Source organism: Hyperolius riggenbachi, chromosome 3, assembly GCF_040937935.1.
Source record: "Hyperolius riggenbachi isolate aHypRig1 chromosome 3, aHypRig1.pri, whole genome shotgun sequence".
Classification (NCBI taxonomy): Eukaryota; Metazoa; Chordata; class Amphibia; order Anura; family Hyperoliidae; genus Hyperolius; species Hyperolius riggenbachi.
In genome coordinates, this window is record NC_090648.1 from 471,914,926 (window position 1) to 471,933,642 (window position 18,717).

Here is an 18,717-nt window from a genome sequence, read left to right on the forward strand (position 1 = left end):
CTAATGTCAGTACAAATACAGCTGCTCTGTGATGGCCTCAGAGGTTGTCTAAGAGAATATTGGGAGCAACAACACCATGAAGTTTAAAGAACACACCAGACAGGTCAGGGATAAAGTTATTGAGAAAGCTAAAGCAGGCTTAGGCTACAAAAAGATTTCCAAAGCCTTGAACATCCCACGGAGCACTGTTCAAGCGATCATTCAGAAATTGAAGGAGTATGGCACAACTGTAAACCTACCAAGACAAGGCAATCCACCTAAACTCACAGGCCAAACAAAGAGAGCGCTGATCAGAAATGCAGTCAAGAGGCCCATGGTGACTCTGGACAAGCTGCAGAGATCTACAGCTCAGGTGGGAGACTCTGTCCATAGGACAACTATTAGTCATGCACTGTACAAAGTTGGCTCTTATGGAAGAGTGGCAAGAAGAAAGGCATTGTTAACAGAAAGCATAAGAAGTCCCGTTTGCAGTTTGCCACAAGCCATGTGGGGGACACAGCAACCATGTGTAAGAAGGTGCTCTGGTCAGATGAGACCAAAATGGAACTTTTTGGAGAAAATGCCAAGCACTATGTGTGGCGGAAAACTAACACTGCACATCACTCAGAACACACCACCCCCACTGTCAAATATGGTGGTGGCAGCATCATGCTCGGGGGGTGCTTCTCTTCAGCAGGGACAGGGAAGCTGGTCAGAGTTGATGGGAAGATGGATGGAGCCAAATACAGGGCAATCTTGGAAGAAAACCTCTTAGAGTCTGCAAAAGACTTGAGACTGGGGCGGAGGTTCACCTTCCAGCAGAACAATGACCCTAAACATAAAGCCAGGGCAACAATGGAATGGTTTAAAACAAAACATATCTATGTGTTAGAATGGCCCAGTCAAAGTCCAGATCTAAATCCAATCGAGAATATGTGGCAAGATCTGAAAACTGCTGTTCACAAATTCTGTCCATCTAATCTGACTGAGCTGGAGCTGTTTTGCAAAGAAGAATGGGCAAGGATTTCAGTCTCTAGATGTGCAAAGCTGGTAGAGACATACCCTAAAAGACTGGCAGCTGCAAAAGGTGGTTCTACAAAGTATTGACCCAGGGGGACGAATAATTACGCACACCCCACTTTGCAGTTTTTGATTTGTAAAAAATGTTTGGAATCATGTACAATTTTCATTCCACTTCTCACGTGTACACCACTTTGTATTGGTCTTTCACGTGGAATTCCAATAAAATTGATTCATGTTTGTGGCAGTAATATGACAAAATGTGGAAAACTTTAAGGGGGCCGAATACTTTTGCAAGCCACTGTATACTGAAGCTGTATCCTATTATTATTATAGCATTCACAGAGTACATAGTTATGTCATAGGAAATCCCATACAATAATAGACGCTATACAAACAGCATCACGGTGCCTACCGGTAAATGGTTAGCGCTCTTGTCTGACTGCGCTAGGCATTAAAATCTTGGCCAAGATCTAAGACCACTATCGCAAAAAATTGTCCAGAAACTCCCAACTCCCACACAGTTCCCATTCATTGATCTAAATCCCCGTGTGAATGACCGCCGCCGTCTATTAGATGTCTCCACCATTTACAAAAAATAAAATACGCTTTGCGTAGTAATACTACGCATAGGGATGTTATGTGAGGACATCTACTAAAATTACAACTACACACCTCACAAAAAAAATACAATAAAAAAACATAATTAGTTACCTTAGGGACTGAACTTGTTTTTTAATATGTATGTCAAGAGGGTATATTACTGTTACTTTATAAATTATGGGCTTATAATTAGGGATGGATGCAAAACTGAAAAAATGCACCTTTATCTCCAAATAAAATATAAACATTGCAATAACCGGGGATTTTTTTCCATTTTCTCAGATTTTTCCTGTTAAAACACATTTAGAATAAAATAATTGTTAGCCAAGAGTACCCCCCCCCCCCCCTAAAGAAAACCTAATTGGTGGCGAAAAAAAACCAAGATATAGATTGTTTTGTTGTGATAAGTAGTAATAAAGTTATAGGCGAATTAATGGAAGGAGCGCTTACAGGTGAAAATGAAAATTGCTCTGTTTTTTTTTAAAGGGAACCCTAAACTGAGAAGTATATGGATTTTTCCTTTTAAAATAATACCAGTTGCCTGACTCCCCTGCTGACCCTGTGTCTCTAATACTTTTAGCCACAGCCCCTCAACAAGCATGCAGATCAGGTGCTCTAACTGAAGTCAGACTGGATTAGCTGCATGCTTGTTTCAGGTGTGTGATTCAGCTACTACTGCAGCCAAAGAGATTAACAGGACTGCCAAGCAACTGGTATTGTTTAAAAGAAAACATCCATATCCCTCTCAGTTAAGGTTCCCTTTAAGGGGAAAAACCCCTTGGAGGTGAAATGGTTAAACACAGTTGTTTGACAATAAATGGCTTCAGGCAACCACTAATCATGAATGAAATAAAAGTTTTTGTGTTAACATACATATTCTATGAAAAATGGCTAAGAAATCTAAATTGTGCCAAGGCATGTAAATTTATGAGCACACCTGTATGAGATATTGTATGTGTAGTACGGTTGATAAATAGAACATAAGTCATATAGAAAAGAGCCTCATATTTTTATTTTCAGTTTTATAGCTTTATTTTTAAGACTACCTCAGTGTCACAGACTGCAGTTTAGAATAAATATTTTGACTTTTAAGCTGAAAAAAACAAAATCAGAAGTAATTACCCTTTGAACGTTCCTGCAGTAAAATCTTACAGTATTATCTTTCTTCTCCCTGACAGATATTAGCCTTTTAGACTGACAAGCTCTTTTGTACAGATAACAACTCAACAAGATTTGTTTTTTGTTTTTAATTCTTGCTGTACTGAAAAACAGAAAGGAACTTAAGATAATTTCTTAGTATGGCTAGTGTAATGATCTGCGCTGCTGTCTGCACTGGCAGACAGCTGTTTGACCATTTTTTAGGTCTGAGTGCTGCAGGTCCGGGAAAAGAGACCTGTCTTCACTCTGCAAGTTTCAGAGCTGCTGTTCTGGGGAGGAATTTGCATACACTTGTCATGCAAATTGCTTAGCTGCTTCCTTTGATGGCTTGCAGTATAAATACCATTTATTTCCAGAATTCCCTGCTGGTTGTACTGGTTTGTTTCTGCTTATTTACCTGAAGTGTCAGCCTTTGCAAATCGTTTGCTAAGATTATCTTAGAATAATACCTTGGGAGTGCACAAGGCATTCTTTCCAGCGTAGTCAGATTGTATTATCTATTTTGCTTTGTACTGTCTATCTGTTGCGATTGTCTTGTCGCCAGCGGCGGTCGACAGGAAATCGTACTGTCTGTTGGGATCGCATTCGCCCTAGCGGTAGTGGCGGTGGTTCCTTCTGTCTGGGAGTGTAGGCCAGAGCTGCGGTTGCTACTGGCTACTCCTTCTGTTTGTCTTGTCTGGAGTGAGCGCTTACTGTAGGCTCGGTGAGGCAACTGTTTAGCAAGCGTTCACGTTCTCTTTTCGTTTTTGTGTTACATCAGTTAGTTAGGGTTGGCGTGCTTTGTCGCTGTTGCACTTTTCGCGCGGCGACCGCGCTTGGCGAGTGCGTTTGTTATTTTCCTTGGCGTTCTGATCATTGTTGTTTGCTGTGTCTTTCTTGCTACACTTGTGCTCTGTCTTGCTCGGTCTTGTGTCGCTATTGGCAATCGCCACTCTTGCGATTGCGTTCCCACTTGGTTTCCGCTGTTGTGTGTTCACCATCGCCAGGTGGCAACTAGATTGGTGGACACACATACATTCTGTCTCTGTGCTCACTTTCTCTCTACAGGTGCATAGCACCAAAGCTGGGTTCTGTCGTTTTATACGCTTGTGGAGGACTTCCGCAGTGTCAGCGCACATCTTCTGCGCTGACTACGGAGATAATTCGCAATCGTTACAGCTAGTACTATACAGTCATGGCCAAAATTGTTGGCACCCCAAGCAAAAGTATTGCAGTAACACATGTTTTGCTATACACATGTTTATTCCCTTTGTGTGTATTGGAACAAGAACAAAACAAAGTGAGGAAATCTGCATCCGAGATCTAGGGTCTTCATCCTCTTCCAGCAGGAATAAGACCCTAAACATATGTCATAAAGCACCCATAAGTGGATGGCAACAAAGTGTTGGAGGGTTCTGAAGTGGTCAGCAATGAGTCCAGATCGCAATCCCATTAAACACCCGTGGAGAGATCTTTAAATTGCTGTTGGGAAAAGGTGCCCTTCCAATAAGAGAAACCTGGTGCAGTTTGCAAAGGAAGAGTGGTCTGAAATTCCGGGAGAAAGGTGTAAGAAGATTATTGATGGTTATTAGGAAGCAATTGATTTCAGTTATTTTTTCCAAAGGGTATGCAACCAAATATTAAGTTAAGGGTGCCAATAATTTTGTCCAGCCCATTTTTGAAGTTTTGTGTGACCTTATGTCCAAGTTGCTTTTTTATATCATCCCCTTTTTTGTTTTGTTCCCAATACACACAAAGGGAATAAACATGTGAGCAAAACATGCAATATTTTTCTGTGAGAAATACTTGATTTTTGGAAAAATTTCTCGGGTGCCAACAATTTCGGCCACAACTGTTGTCAGTTGGTTTATTTTTACTTCAGCTATGCTTTTATGATTTGTACTTTGCAAAAACAAATCAGTAAAGTTATCAGATGTGATTAAAGAGGCCCTGTAGCAACATATAGTAGTTCAGGATATCCACTTTTACGCTCATTTTCCTGGTTTCAGGGTGATAAATCTCTCCTATATCTATATATTGCTGTATATTGGTATGTAACCCCGCTTTCCCAGTGATGCTTAGCCTAGGCTGTTCAGATATGTGGAATTCTCCTTCCAGAGCTTTCTGGGAGACCAGGTATATTTTGTACTGGCTTTGGAACTAAACAAACATTCCTCAGAGACCACCTGACAGGTCTAAAGATGGTGTCACTTGTGATAAATTTTGGAATGTTAATCAGGGAGAGGAAATATTTTACAGTGGGCAAACTAAATGAATATAGTAAAAAATAAACAGTTTAATTCATTATGTCATTTTCACTGCAGTTCCTCTTTAATAACTTTTCATTAAAAAAAGTGATTAATAGTTTTCAATAATCATACAAAGCAGCTGACTGTTGTGCCTGGCCTGGTCAATTAATAAAAATTTAGTCGGGGGCACCCCTAGTTACTTAAATACTTAAAGTGACTCTGAAGTCTCTTATAAATCATCTTTTTATTATAAAATCCAGTGTAATATGATAGCCCTACCTAAACCATCACATCCCCTCCGCTCTAATCTAACAAAATTCCCCCCAACCCCCGGGGGGAAATCCGGGCAGCGCTTCCGTGAGAGGCAGAGCTATAAGCCGCAGCTCTGCCTCTCAGCGGCAGCGCGTCTGTCAGCCCGGATCGCCGCCTATCCCCCGCCCCTCTCAGTCTTCCTTCACTGAGATGGGCGGGGGAGAGGCGGAGATCCGCCACTGACAGACGCATGTGAGGCAGGGCTGCAGCTCATAGCTCTGCCTCACACGGAAGCGTACAGGGCAGCAAAATCCATGACCAAGAAAGTCGTGGATTTTGCAGGGGAGAGGGAGGGAGGAGTTAGGTCGGATTTAGATAGATTTCAGAGGCGGGGATGCGGCGGCTTAGGTAGGCTATCATATTATTACACAGGATTTTATAATAAAAAGATGATTTTTAAGAGACTTCAGTGTCTCTTTAATAATAACATTTCTATTGCGCTTTTCTCCCATAGGACTCAAAGCGCTTAGGCTCTCTCAGATTTAGTAATTGGCAGTAGGATGAAGTATTGACACAGAGGATAAAATTATAGTTCTGCAAGTGCCAAACTGAACAGGTGGGTTTTCAGTCTGGATTTAAACAAATCCATAGATGGAACTGTCCTGATCTGCTGAGGAATGGAGTTCCATAACGTAGGAGCAGAAGGCTCTGGGACCAAAAGTTTTCAGGTGGACTCTGGGTATGACTAGATTATTAGAACCTGTGGATCTGAGATTGCTACGCATCTGCAACATTTCATTCATGTATCCAGGACCAAGATTATGTAGTGATTTAAATCTCAGTAGGCTGATCTTGAATAGGATCCTCTATTTTATAGTTAGCCAGTGAAAGGAGTGCAGGACCGGATTTATGTGACAATGATATTTAGTTAAAAGTCTGGCAGCAGTATTCTGTATAAGCTGTAGGTGGTACAAGTCCTTGTTTGGAAGGCCAGTGTAGAGAGCATTACAATTGTCCAGTCGGGATGTAATGAAGGCATGAACTGATGTTGGCAGATCTTCTCGTGAGATGAGGTGCTTGATTTTTGTGATGTTCTTCAGGTGAATTTATTTAACCACTTGCCGACCAGGGGAATTTTCACTGATCGGTGCTGCGTGGGCTCTACAGCCCGCAGCACCGATCAGCAGTGCAGCAGGGCGATCAGACTACCCCCCTTTTTTCCCCACTAGGGGGATGTCCTGCTGGGGGGGTCTGATCGCCGCCGGCCATTAGTGGGTAGCGGGGGGGGGGGGGGCTCCTCAAAGCCCCCCTCCGCAGCGTTTTGTGCGCTCCCTCCCTCCCCTTACCTCCCTCTCCCTTCCTGGGCTGCGCAGGACGGATATCCGTCCTGCGCATTGTGGGATAGGCTTCAGCCTATCATATGCCGGCGATCCCCGGCCAATCAGAGGCCGGGGATCGCCGATCTGACTTACGGCGCTGCTGCGTAGCAGCGCCGTATCATGTAAACAGCAGGGATTTCTTCCCCGCCTGTTTACATTTTGCCGGCGAGCCGCTATCGGCGGCTCTCCGGCTGTTCACGGAGACACCCTCCGTGAACTGACATGGAAAGGCCGCTCGATCGAGCGGCCGCCATGGTAACCCGCAGACGACCAGTTTACGCCAGTCGGCGTTAGCTGGTCGTCAAGAGGTTAATACTGAGGATTGCTCTAGCTACCTAATACTAAGAAGAACCTTTAGCTACCTATGACAGGCAAGGGAACTAAGGGAGAAGTGACAGCTGGGACAGCCAGGACGCTTGGGATGCAGTTTGCCGGTATTTTGTACGTTGAAGGAGGGCAAAGTCTAGAGTGCCAGGACATCTGTGCCTATACGCTCCTGTAAATCGGCCTGGCCATAACAGTTAAATCTTGTCTCCTGCAGGTGTGACCACCTTACCGGCGGCAGCTCTTGGCATGTTCCTTGGAGGGCTCATCATGAAGAAATATAAATTTGGTTTACTGTCAGCGTCTAAAATGTCATTCATCACAACAATCATCGCTCTAATCCCGTCCATGGTGGTATTCATTATTGGCTGTGAGAATAAGGACGTGGCTGGAATCACCATCACCTACAACGGGCAAGCTGATGATTTTCATTGTATTCATTTGAATGACGCTATGGCTTCAATTCACTAAGACCTGTTAGGTAAAAATTAGTAGGTCGGTAAAATACTGCATTCACAGTATTTTAGTCTTTTTTTTTTCAAATTCACTAACAGTTCACTAAGATTTTCACGCATGCAGTAATAGTTTGGTAATTTGCCAAAAAACATGCCTTCACTTCACTAAGACCTGTTCGGTAAAATGGTAAAAAGTAGACGTCTAACCAGCTGTGGAGTAAGTCTTGGCAGCGAGCTGTGTTCTGCTCTGCTATGGTGATTTTCTCTCACTTCTGGCCAGAATTGTGATGATTCTTCTGGTGCAAGTGGACTGCATGAGCAGGGCCGGCGCTACCATAGAGGCAAAGGGGCCAATCACCCCAGGGCCCCACAGCCAGCTGTAGGGGCCCCCAAGGTGCCTCCCCCCATCTTAACTGTTGCTCCCCGGGGGCCTGTGCAGAGTCTTTGGCAGAATAGCATCTCACTTTTGCTGGTGGGCAGCTGAGACACTACACTGCCTAAGACTCTGCAGCCAGGGGCCCCAGGGGCAGGGATCACAGTTAAGTTGGGAGGAGACTGGGATGGTCAGCGACCGGCTGAGGGGCTAATGAGGGAAATTTGGCTGCAACAAAAGGCCCCTAATGCTGATTTTTGGTCGGGTGTCTGATGGGGGGCCCCAGGCTAATTTTGCCCTGGAGCCCAATTGTTGCTAAAACTGGCCCAGCTGTACATTGGCACCAATGGTTTAAGCAGTAGGACTGGGTGACGCCTCTTATTGGTTGTCTCCTTGGCCTGTTCATTTTACTGAATGTTTGATTGTTAGTTACCGACAGCTCCAGGCTCACTTATTTTTCCAAGTGCTCTAATCTTAGTGCATTGAGATTTATTGACGTGTTTACTGCATGGTAACTTACCTCATTAACTGGTAATTGTACTTTTGATTGACCAAAAGGTTTATTGAATATAAAAGGATCGATATAAAATGTACCAATTTATTAAAGTACAGAATTCTTGATACACTTTTTTTTACAGGACAGCAGGTAAAATAAGCAAGTATAACCAATGTGGTATAAGTTGCAAAGAGTAGCGGTTTAGAAAAGACTACCCATGGAAAGTAAGCATACTGGTGGGGGCGTAAGGAGAGGAGAAGAAGGGGAGTAGGAAGAGGGCAGGTGTCATCTGATTAGGAAGGGAGTAGGGCACCAGGTAAATTAAGGAGAGAGGGCCCAACGGAGTCAAAAAAGGTGGCAGTGGGAATCAAGAGTGGGGAAGTAGGTATTAGTAGGCACATTGTCCATTGGCACTTACAATATTCAAGAGGTATATTCAATTTACTTTATCTAGCCATCTATCCCAAATTTTATTAAATTTAGATGGGCATCCCCTGTGTCGATATACCAGTTTCTTTAGGGGGAGTGAGTTTTTAACTTTAATTTTCCAGTCTAGAAAAGTAGGATGTACAGGGGACAACCATCTAAATGCAACACACAGTTTAAGCATAAACGTAGTTTCTATTAGAAAAAACTTGTCAAATGTATTCATATCTTCGTCATATATGTTGATATATATATGATGCGGCTTTTGACATTGAGTGTGGCTGGAGACCCCATAGTATCATGCAGGAATCCAACCACCTGCTTCCATAGGTCAGCGATTGGGGGGCAAAGCCATAGTAGGTGTAGAAAGGAAGGGTTGGCTGATGAATATTTAGGGCATGCATTAGTGGTGTGTGGGGAGTATTTAGAGACATGTCTGGGGGTTAGGTAGCTTTGGTGGATTATATATAGTTGGGTCAAGCGGTCTCTAATGCAGGGAGATACGAGACGGGTGGCGAGCAAGCAGTCCTCCCACTCTTCTGCATCAATTTGGAGGTTTAATTGCAGCCATTTATCTTTGGATTTTTCCACAATTGGGCCAGCAATATGCTCATTTAACATATTATATAGGGTACCTATATGATGTGGGAGTGGACCATCCTTAAAGGGGAACTGAAGAGAGAGGTATATGGAGGCTGTCATGTTTATTTCCTTTTAGACAATACCAGTTGCCTGGCAGCCCTGCTGATCCTCTGCCTTTAATACTATTAGCCATAGCCCCTGAACAAGCATGCAGCAGATCAGGTGTTTCAGTGGTTCAGACTTATAAGTCTGATCTGACAAGACTAGCTGCATGCTTGTTTCTGGTTTTAATCAGATACTACTGCAGAGAAATAGACCAGCAGGGCTGCCAGGCAACTGGTATTGATTAAAAGGAAATAAACAGGACAGCCTCCATATACCTCTCTCTTCAGTTCCCCTTTAAGGAACTCCATGATAGTTGAAGTTTCAATGGAGGGAAGGCCATTAGGAAATTGGTAGTGCAGAGCATGTTGAAGTTGCAGGTACATAAATTGAAATTGTGGAGGTAGGGAGTAGCGGGCTTGGAGGTCGGCATAAGAATAGAGAGATGTTCGTGTAATAATTTGGCCCAAATAGTGGATTCCGAAGACAGCCCATCAGGAAGTATTGTGGAGTTTAAGTAATTCGGGAAGTTTGGGATTATGCCATAGGGGTGTATAGTGTTCCCACGTAGAATGGGACATTAACCTGCTCGCCGTCCGCCAAACTTTAGAGGCTTGTATTAAAATAGTGTTGGAATGCGTTTGAGGTAAAGGTACCTTTTAGTAGAGCAAATGGGAGGTTGTTGGCAGTTTCAGTGGAGGAAAAGCCCAGCAATTCTGGGGGTTGTAGAGACTTAGTTACAAACCAGTGAGCTAATTGCTCTAACTGAGAAGCAATATAATATAGGAAAGGGGATGGCAGCGCTACTCCTCCCAAGGAAGAGGGGCACTGTAATATGGCATATTTAAGTTTTGCTCGTGATTTATTCCATATACAATGGACAGTATTAGGGATCTAAGCTTGTTAAAAAAAGTGATTGGGATATATACGGGGGAGTTGTGCAGAATGTAGAGGATTTTTAGCTCTAGGACCATTTTAACCAAGTTTACGCGTCCCATAACAGGTAGTGGTAGCTTTGTCCAGGAAGACAGTTTCTGTTGAATAAGTGGGAGTAATTGAGCTACATTGTCCTCATAATAGTTGGATGCAGAGGCTTGGACCACCACACCCAAGTATTTAAAGGTTTTCACGAATTGGAGAGGGCATGGTAGCGAGGAGGCCGAGATCTCCAGACCTTCAAAAGAGAAAATAGCGGATTTACTCCAGTTTATTGATAGGCCGGAGTATTCGCCCATTTCGGTAATTAAGTGGTAATTGTACTTTTACATGCGGTAACAGCCTTAGTGAATTGACATTTGACTGTATGTTCTATAAAATCAGCTGTTCACTTCATTACCAAATAAAGTAATGCTTGGTGAATTGAATCCACTGTGATTAACTGTTTGGAAAAATATTCTTATCTCTACAGCCAGGTCCTTTATAGTGATGAGCGATTTTCGTCATTATTTTTGTGAAAATGTCACATTTTCGCATAGATGAGAATACTCCCAAAAATAAAATAAAAATTTGACACATTTTCACAAGATGCATTGAAATCGGTGGGCATGAAAGTGCACCATTTGAAGAAAGTTCTGATTTTCATTAAAATAAATAACTAGCGAAAAAATCCATTCTATTTTTGCAAACATTGTGCACCAGTTGAAAATGTCAACTTCAGTGTGAAAGAGATATTTCACGATTATCCCTTGTTCTCTAGCACCCAAAGCAGGAAAGCCAAGATACCCTACCCATCCCCCCATCCTGTACATCTTAGATAATGTACAATATATAATTGTAGGAGGAAGTACTATAAATACATGCCTAATCACTGTCTATACTAGAATGCAAGTCGAATTTGTGTATAAGTCGACTCAAATATTCAACACTCTTAATCTGGAATTTTGATTGACTCAATTATAAGTCTACCCAGCAAAGTTAATGACTGCACTTGAGGCCCAGGAGGGGTAAATGACTGCACTGCATACAGTATTGCAGCCATTATTCCTCCCTCCTGTCCCTTAAGTGCAGCCAATACCTCTTTCAGGCCCCCAAGAGCAGCAATTATTCATTCCTTTTATGCAGCCCAGTATTTCCCTCCTGACACTTTTCTTGCTAATTGTTGTGGCCAGGACTTTCAGACCTGTGTTTTCTTGGCATTTCCTTTCCTCAAAGTGTCACTTACCACTGGGTATGTTACTGCTAATGGGAATGTCACTATTAGTACGCACATTACTCAGTGTGCTCAGTGTTGCCTGTGACTCGAGTATAAGTCAACCCGTTTACTTTTATGAAGTGAATCAGTCCTAAATTTCTAGACTTATACTCGAGTATATACAGTAACTTAATATGGGTATGGGTGGGTCCACACATCCAATGGTTGGGCAATTTCACCACTCCGATGTAGTATGAGGGCCAACAGATTCTGAATACTATGACCAGATTATATAGGTAAGCTCTCGTGCTAAGTGAGAGTGGTGAAATTGTCCTACAGAGATTATGTAACTGAAAATCACTGTATAGATAAAACCTGTGTGCTGCAATGCATTGTTGAACCTCATTATAAAGCAGACAGCAAACCCACAGAACTTCCCTGTTATGGAACAGACCTCACACCTGATTTGTAGGAGACTGAAGTATAAAAGGCAGCTGTTCTTGTGGTTCACCACTTAGCAACCCTGAGATGTGCCCAGGGTATAATGGGGAACACAGGGCAGAAGTGCTAGCGGACCAACTGACAGGATAACCAAGCACATTGGCACACATGTTTTATGACGTTTGTGAGATGGGCCCCCTCGGGGAGGCAAGGGAAGGGGTGAGATCATTGGGGGGGCATCAAAGTTTCACTGGGGGGGGGGGGGCATTAATTGTAGTTACACCACTGCCCAAATTACCAGCTGAGGTTCCCAAATACTGTACATGCAACCAGCTAGACACAAAATAAGAGACAGCCCAGTCCTCACTTTCTTGTTGTAATACAGGGCAGTAGGGGGACCAACCCCTAGGCATGGAGACAGCTCATTGTGGTAATGGCGATAAGCACTTAATCACCAATGAAGATCCTGGGTCAGATAATCACGTTAGATGTTAAGGTGCCACCTCCTACACTGCCCTCTTTGAGATGCAGCAAGGCAGGTGTCACTTCTGTCCACCCCCCTTCCTGTCCTGGTTTTCAGTTGCAGTTTTGTGTACAGGAACAATGAGAGTTTTCCTCTTTCCTGTTTTTTGGAATGGTAATCTGTATTGGTACATAACATCCTGCTTCTCCCTTTCATTTCAGGGGTAAAGTACAGGCATTTCATGAAGGTAACTTCTTCTCATCCTGCAACTCACATTGCCAATGTTCTACCAACCAGTGGGATCCGGTGTGTGGAGAGAATGGAATCACCTATATGTCAGCATGCTTGGCAGGCTGCACATCTTCTTCAGGTGCTGGAAAGGCCATGGTAAGCCAAGGAATATAACCAATTCCCATAACCCTTTGCAAAGATGTCCTCAGCTCTGTGTTAACTGTGGGTGATAGAGGCTGCATGGTCAGGTCTAGAGCTGGATTTTCTACTCTATCAGCCAATTATTAAAGCTCACTATGGCTTCTGTACAGTGGTGCTTGAAGATTTGTGGAAATGTTCTATATTCAGCCCAAGGGGGCACCTGGACATGAAATAGGGGTTGCTACAAATGAAATGGTTGGCTGCAAATGGGGAGAAACACATGAAAAGAGAAGCGGATATCCAAGGTATTGAGGGGCTGCAGTACATAAATGTTACACATGGAAGAGGGGGCTACACATGGAAGAAGAGCCCCAACATACTTGGCCTAGGAGCAAAAAGAATAAAAATCCTGCCTTGTCTATATTATTATATGAATGTGACAGATCTAGGTGTGGCAAAATAAGAGTAAGTCTGAGATTAAGGAAAAAGTTGTGTTTTACTCACCTGGGCTTCGTCCAGCCTAGTCTCTAGTCTGTTAGGTCCCTCGGCAGTGGCGGATCCAGGAATTTTTTTAGGGGGTGTTATGCAGGTGCTGAACCAATTTCCGGGGGCAGCTGATTCGCGCGCCGCAGCAAAAAGTGGGTGAGGCTACAACATGCGCCGCGGCGGAAAGATGGGCGTGGTCATGACCGGATGAGGGCGGAGCTAACTGTAATTTAAAGTGAACCCCGGGTGAGAGTGATATGGAGGCTGCCATATTTATTTCCTTTTCAACAATTCTAGTTGCCTGGCAGCCCTGCTGATCTATTTGACTGCAGTAGTGAACTGAATTACACCAGAAACAAGCATGCAGCTAATCTTGTCAGTTCTGACAATATTGTCAGAAACCCCTGACCTGCTGCATGCTTGTTCAGGGTCTATGGTTGAAAGAATTAGAGGCAGAGGACCAGCACGGCAGCCAGGCAGCTGGTATTGCTTAAAAGGAGAGAAATATGGCAGCCTCAATATTATTCTTACCTCGGGTTCCCTTTAAAAGTGCAACAAAGACAGAGGGCCCAAGTTTTGGTCACCCTTTCCCGAGAAAATTCACATAATTGTACAGGTTTTCTCAAGAAATGTGAGCAGATTTAGATTTGAACAAAAAACACGTTCAATAATTTGGCAGATCTGACCCCAATATGGACAATCATTGGCAGATCTGACCCCAATATGCACAATCGGTAGCAGATATGACTCCAATGTGGACAATCGTTAGCAGATATGACCCCAATATGCACAATCATTAGCAGATATGACCCCAATATGCACAATCGTTAGCAGATCTGACCACAATATGCACAATCCTCAGCAGATATGACCCCAATATGCACAATCCTCAGCAGATCTGACCACAATATGCACAATCCTCAGCAGTTCTGACCACAATATGCACAATCCTCGGCAGTTCTGACCACAATATGCACAATCCTCAGCAGTTCTGACCACAATATGCACAATCCTCAGCAGCTCTGACCACAATATGCACAATCCTCAGCAGATCTGCCCCAATATGCACAATCCTCAGCAGATATGACCCCAATATGCACAATCGTTAGCAGACATGACCCCAATGTGCACAATCGTTAGCAGATATGACCCCAATATGCACAATCGTTAGCAGATATGACCCCAATATGCACAATCATTAGCAGATATGACCCCAATATGCACAATCCTCAGCAGATCTGACCACAATATGCACAATCCTCAGCAGATCCGACCACAATATGCACAATCCTCAGCAGATCTGACCACAATATGCACAATTCTCAGCAGTTCTGACCACAATATGCACAATCCTCAGCAGTTCTGACCACAATATGCACAATCCTCAGCAGATCTGACCACAATATGCACAATCCTCAGCAGTTCTGACCACAATCAGCACCACCTGTTGAAAAAGAAAAACCCATATACTCACCCACAGTCAGAAGACCTCCTGTCCCGACCTCCTCCTGTCCCGACCTCTTTGTGGCGCGCAGCTTCCACGATCCTCTTCCTTCCCGACGTCACGTGACTTCCTGCCTGCATTACCCCGCACTGAGAGCAGGGCTATGGGAAAATGGCCGCCCGAAGCCCTGCACTGCAGACTTGAAACCATCTTACCGTAGCCCTGCTCTGCTGCTTCGGGCTGCCGCAGTGAACTGACTCGGCATCTCTTAGTCGCCTGAAGTCAGTTCACACCAGGGGTGCTTTGGGGGTGCTTAGACAATTGTAGGGGGTGCTTGAGCACCCAAAAGCACAACCCTGGCGCTGCCCCTGTCCCTCAGTGTCCTCCTAGTGCCCTACATTGCTTTGTAACTAACTGCACATACACATAATGCTCTAGGGGATGGGAGTGTGATGAAGGAGGCGCTTACCTAGGACCGGGCATGTGCAGTAGTTCACAACTTAATCAGCCAAGGACTGTAACAGGTATCACAGCTGAACAACAGTTGGGACCGGGAGGACACTGAGGGACCTAAATGATTATAAATGAAACTCAAAATTTTCCTTCTTTATCACAGCGCCACTGTGATAAAAAACCATGCCGCCACTTTTATGTCCCTCTAGTATAGTCAGATGTGTCCCGAGTAGCATCGCACACCCCCCAGTATAGCCAGATGTGTCCCCAATATCAGTCCCCCAGTATAGTCAAATGTGCCCCCTGTATGTGTATCCCCCCCCCCCAGTATAGAGACAGTAGCACCCCCAGGATTGGCACCCTTCATTACAGTCAGATGTTCCCCAGGATAAAATGGTCCCCCATTATAAGCAGATGTGCCCCCCCATTATAGCCAGATGTACCGCAGTATTAGTCTATCCCCCCCCCCCCACAGGTTAACCAGATGTTCCCCCATCATCAGAGCCACTCCCCCCCAATCTGATGCCAGCTAGCTGTTTAAGCCCCAGATAACAGCTTCCCAGTGGCCAGATAACAGCCCCCACCCTCCCCTACCCTCCATGCACAGATCGGCTAAAAAAATTGAGCAGCAAGAAGCCTCTCACCTTATGTCGTTCCAGCAATGAGCCTGCAGCCCGAGTCTCCGATCCCCGCTCTGAACTCCGCCGCGTATTGCTGGTTACCCGGGTCCTGGCTTGATGACGTCATGAAGCCGGGACCCGGATATTCGGCATTACGCGGCTGAGTTCATAGCGGGGATCGGAGGCTCAGGCTGCAGGCTCTTCGCTGGAACGAGGTAAGGTGAAAGGCTGCTTGCTGCTCAATCTATTTAACTGATCTGTGCACCGAGGGGAGAGATGAAGGATCACCGCTGTTTGCTACAGCGCCATGAGACAGGGTGATAGATTGGTTACCGACCTCTATACCAAGCCTACCGATGTCAACTCTCTATTGCATTTCAGGAGTTTTCACCTGGAGGCTTCGGAGAGATCAGTGAAAATCCATCTGCTTCAACGGGTCCAGCCAATTGCAATGGACTGGACAATGAGAGAGAAAATAATTGATGATGTGAAGAAGACATTTTTTCAGAGAGGTTAAAGAGACTCTGTAACATGAAAAACATCCCCTGGGGGGTACTCACCTCGGGTGGGGGAAGCCTCGGGATCCTAATGAGGCTTCCCACGCCGTCCTCTGTCCCACGGGGGTCTCGCCGCAGCCCTCCGAACAGCCGGCGACTGTGCCGACTGTCAGTTCAATATTTACCTTTGCTGGCTCCAGCGGGGGCGCTGTGGCGACTTTCGGCACGGAAATAGACGGAAATACCCGATCTCCGTCGGGTCCGCTCTACTGCGCAGGCGCCGGAAACTTGCGCCTGCGCAGTAGAGCAGACCCGACGGCGATCGGGTATTTCCGCCTACTTCGGCGCCGACAGCCATCAGAGCGCCTGCGCAGGAGCCAGGAAGGTAAATATTGCGTCACCGCTGTACGGAGGGCTACAGCGAGACCCCCGAGGGACGCAGGACGGCGTGGGAAGCCTCATTAGGATCCTGAGGCTTCCCCCACCCGAGGTGAGTACCCCCCAGGGGCCGTTTTGCCGTTATAGTTCCTCTTTAAGCATTATAGGCCATAGATAGGGCCCAGGGTGGGATCAGTACTAGACAGTGGAGATGGCACAGTTCCCATAGAGATATTACTGGTCGGATTCCATTAGTGACCAGATTTTACACTGTAAGGAATAATATTGCTAGGATTGTGATGACGCTGACATCTACTAACAGATAGCTTTCCTGAGGATGAGGAATTTAAAGTGGATCCAAATGAAAAATACAAGATTTCAGAAATAAAATCTATTTTCTAAATTATAATAATAAATAGCAGCCTTTTTTCAGCTGCATGATGACAAATAAAAAATATTTTACATTTATTGGAGGAACCCCTCCCTTCCTTTCATATTGCCGGGACAGAATCCGGCAGACTGGTGGAGTAGGTGGTGTCCGGCAAAGGAGGAATGGCTAATGGCTGCCACCTGTATAACCCTAATTATGAAAAGAGAAGGGTGAAAAGCATGCACTGAAATGTTCATAGGCTTGAAGGAGTGTTTATTAATCTTTGTATGTGTCAGAGTGGTGCAACTAAATATTTTGAATTAAAAAAATGTTTGGTTTGGGTCCGCTTTAAGAATCTTCCTATTTTTTCTTATAAGAGGGGGCCTACTTTGAAAGATAGGAGGGCGCCTACTTTGAAAGCTAGACCGTATACCAACATACACTTGTGAGTGCACATTTGTTTTACATTTTAAATTAAATATCTTTGGTACACTATGATCAGTACTCTTTTCTTTGAGGATATTTCCCATCCAGCTGCAAAGATATACTAATTGATGGATGATATACAAAGCTTGATTATACAGATATCTGGGGGGGCATTGCGTGCAGGAAGGGGTAGGGTGCATTTTGGGATCATCCTCACCAAGGCACTGAAATTTATTACCATATTTTAACATTGTGGCAGGGGCATAGCAATAGGGGTTGCAGAGGTTGCAACCGCATCGGGGCCCTTGGGCCAGAGGAGCCCCAAAGGGCCCTCCCTCAATTACAGTATTAGCTCTCTATTGGTCCTATGCTCATAATAATCACTTCTATAGATACTTTGAATAGTGGTAATCATTAACAAACTGTTCCCTATCCTCCTCTTGCACCTCTGACACTGTAGTTGCCATTGGCAGGTTTTGGTGCGCCATATCAATTGTTATGTATAGAGTGCTTGGGGGGCACACAGCTACTTAGCTACACCACTGCATGGTGGACTGGTGGAATGGTGGTGGTATTTTACTGCTGATGATAGCTTTTTTCAGTTGCATAAACATAAATATTGCAGGACTTCAGGAGTTAACAATACCAGTTGCCTGGCAGCCCTGCTAATCTTTCTAGCCAGTAGTGGCTGAATCACACGCCTTAAACCAGGGTGGAGGTAATCCAGTTAGACCACAATCAGAAAAAAAAAAGAGAGAAAAATCATGGGAAGTTGGAAATGCATTGCCGAAAGATTCTGAGCAGATAACTATTAACATACAGTACAGGACCTCTATGGTCCCGCATGTCAGTCTCTACAAGTGGGGAAAGTGGAAAAATGAAGGCAGTGTCAGACAGAAATCAGATGATAGGAGATACAGCTGCAGGGATGCAAGTAGTCAATCAAATGTCCTTGATAAAATTAGAACACACGGGGGCGTGGCTTGGTACCGCTCTGAGATGGCTGCTTGTTAAGAGAGCTCCGTCCGTGCACCCACCGAATCCTGGTTTCCAGCCAAATCCCCACGATGAAAGAGGATAAAAAGACTACCGGGACCTCTAAGAACCCGGGGGACACCACAACCCGACCACCGAAAAACGTTCCGGAGATGTTTAGAGCCCAAAAGAGCGGAAACACAGGGCGCTCCTCTCCCAACATGGCGGCAACTTCGCCCAGCCCTTCAGAAGATTCTTCTTCAGGCACAACTCGGGGACAAAAA

The 18,717-nt window shown here is 44.7% G+C and overlaps 1 protein-coding gene across 1 annotated transcript in view; it reads left to right on the plus strand.

Moving 5' to 3' along the window:
* The window catches only part of LOC137562413 (solute carrier organic anion transporter family member 1B3-like), a 79,966-nt gene that overhangs the window by 34,464 nt on the left and 26,785 nt on the right, over window positions 1-18,717 (plus strand). The window contains exons 9-10 of the mRNA XM_068273754.1: window positions 7,161-7,356; window positions 12,634-12,799. Of these exons, the coding sequence (XP_068129855.1) occupies window positions 7,161-7,356; window positions 12,634-12,799 (362 nt within the window). The remainder of the gene's footprint in view (window positions 1-7,160; window positions 7,357-12,633; window positions 12,800-18,717) is intronic.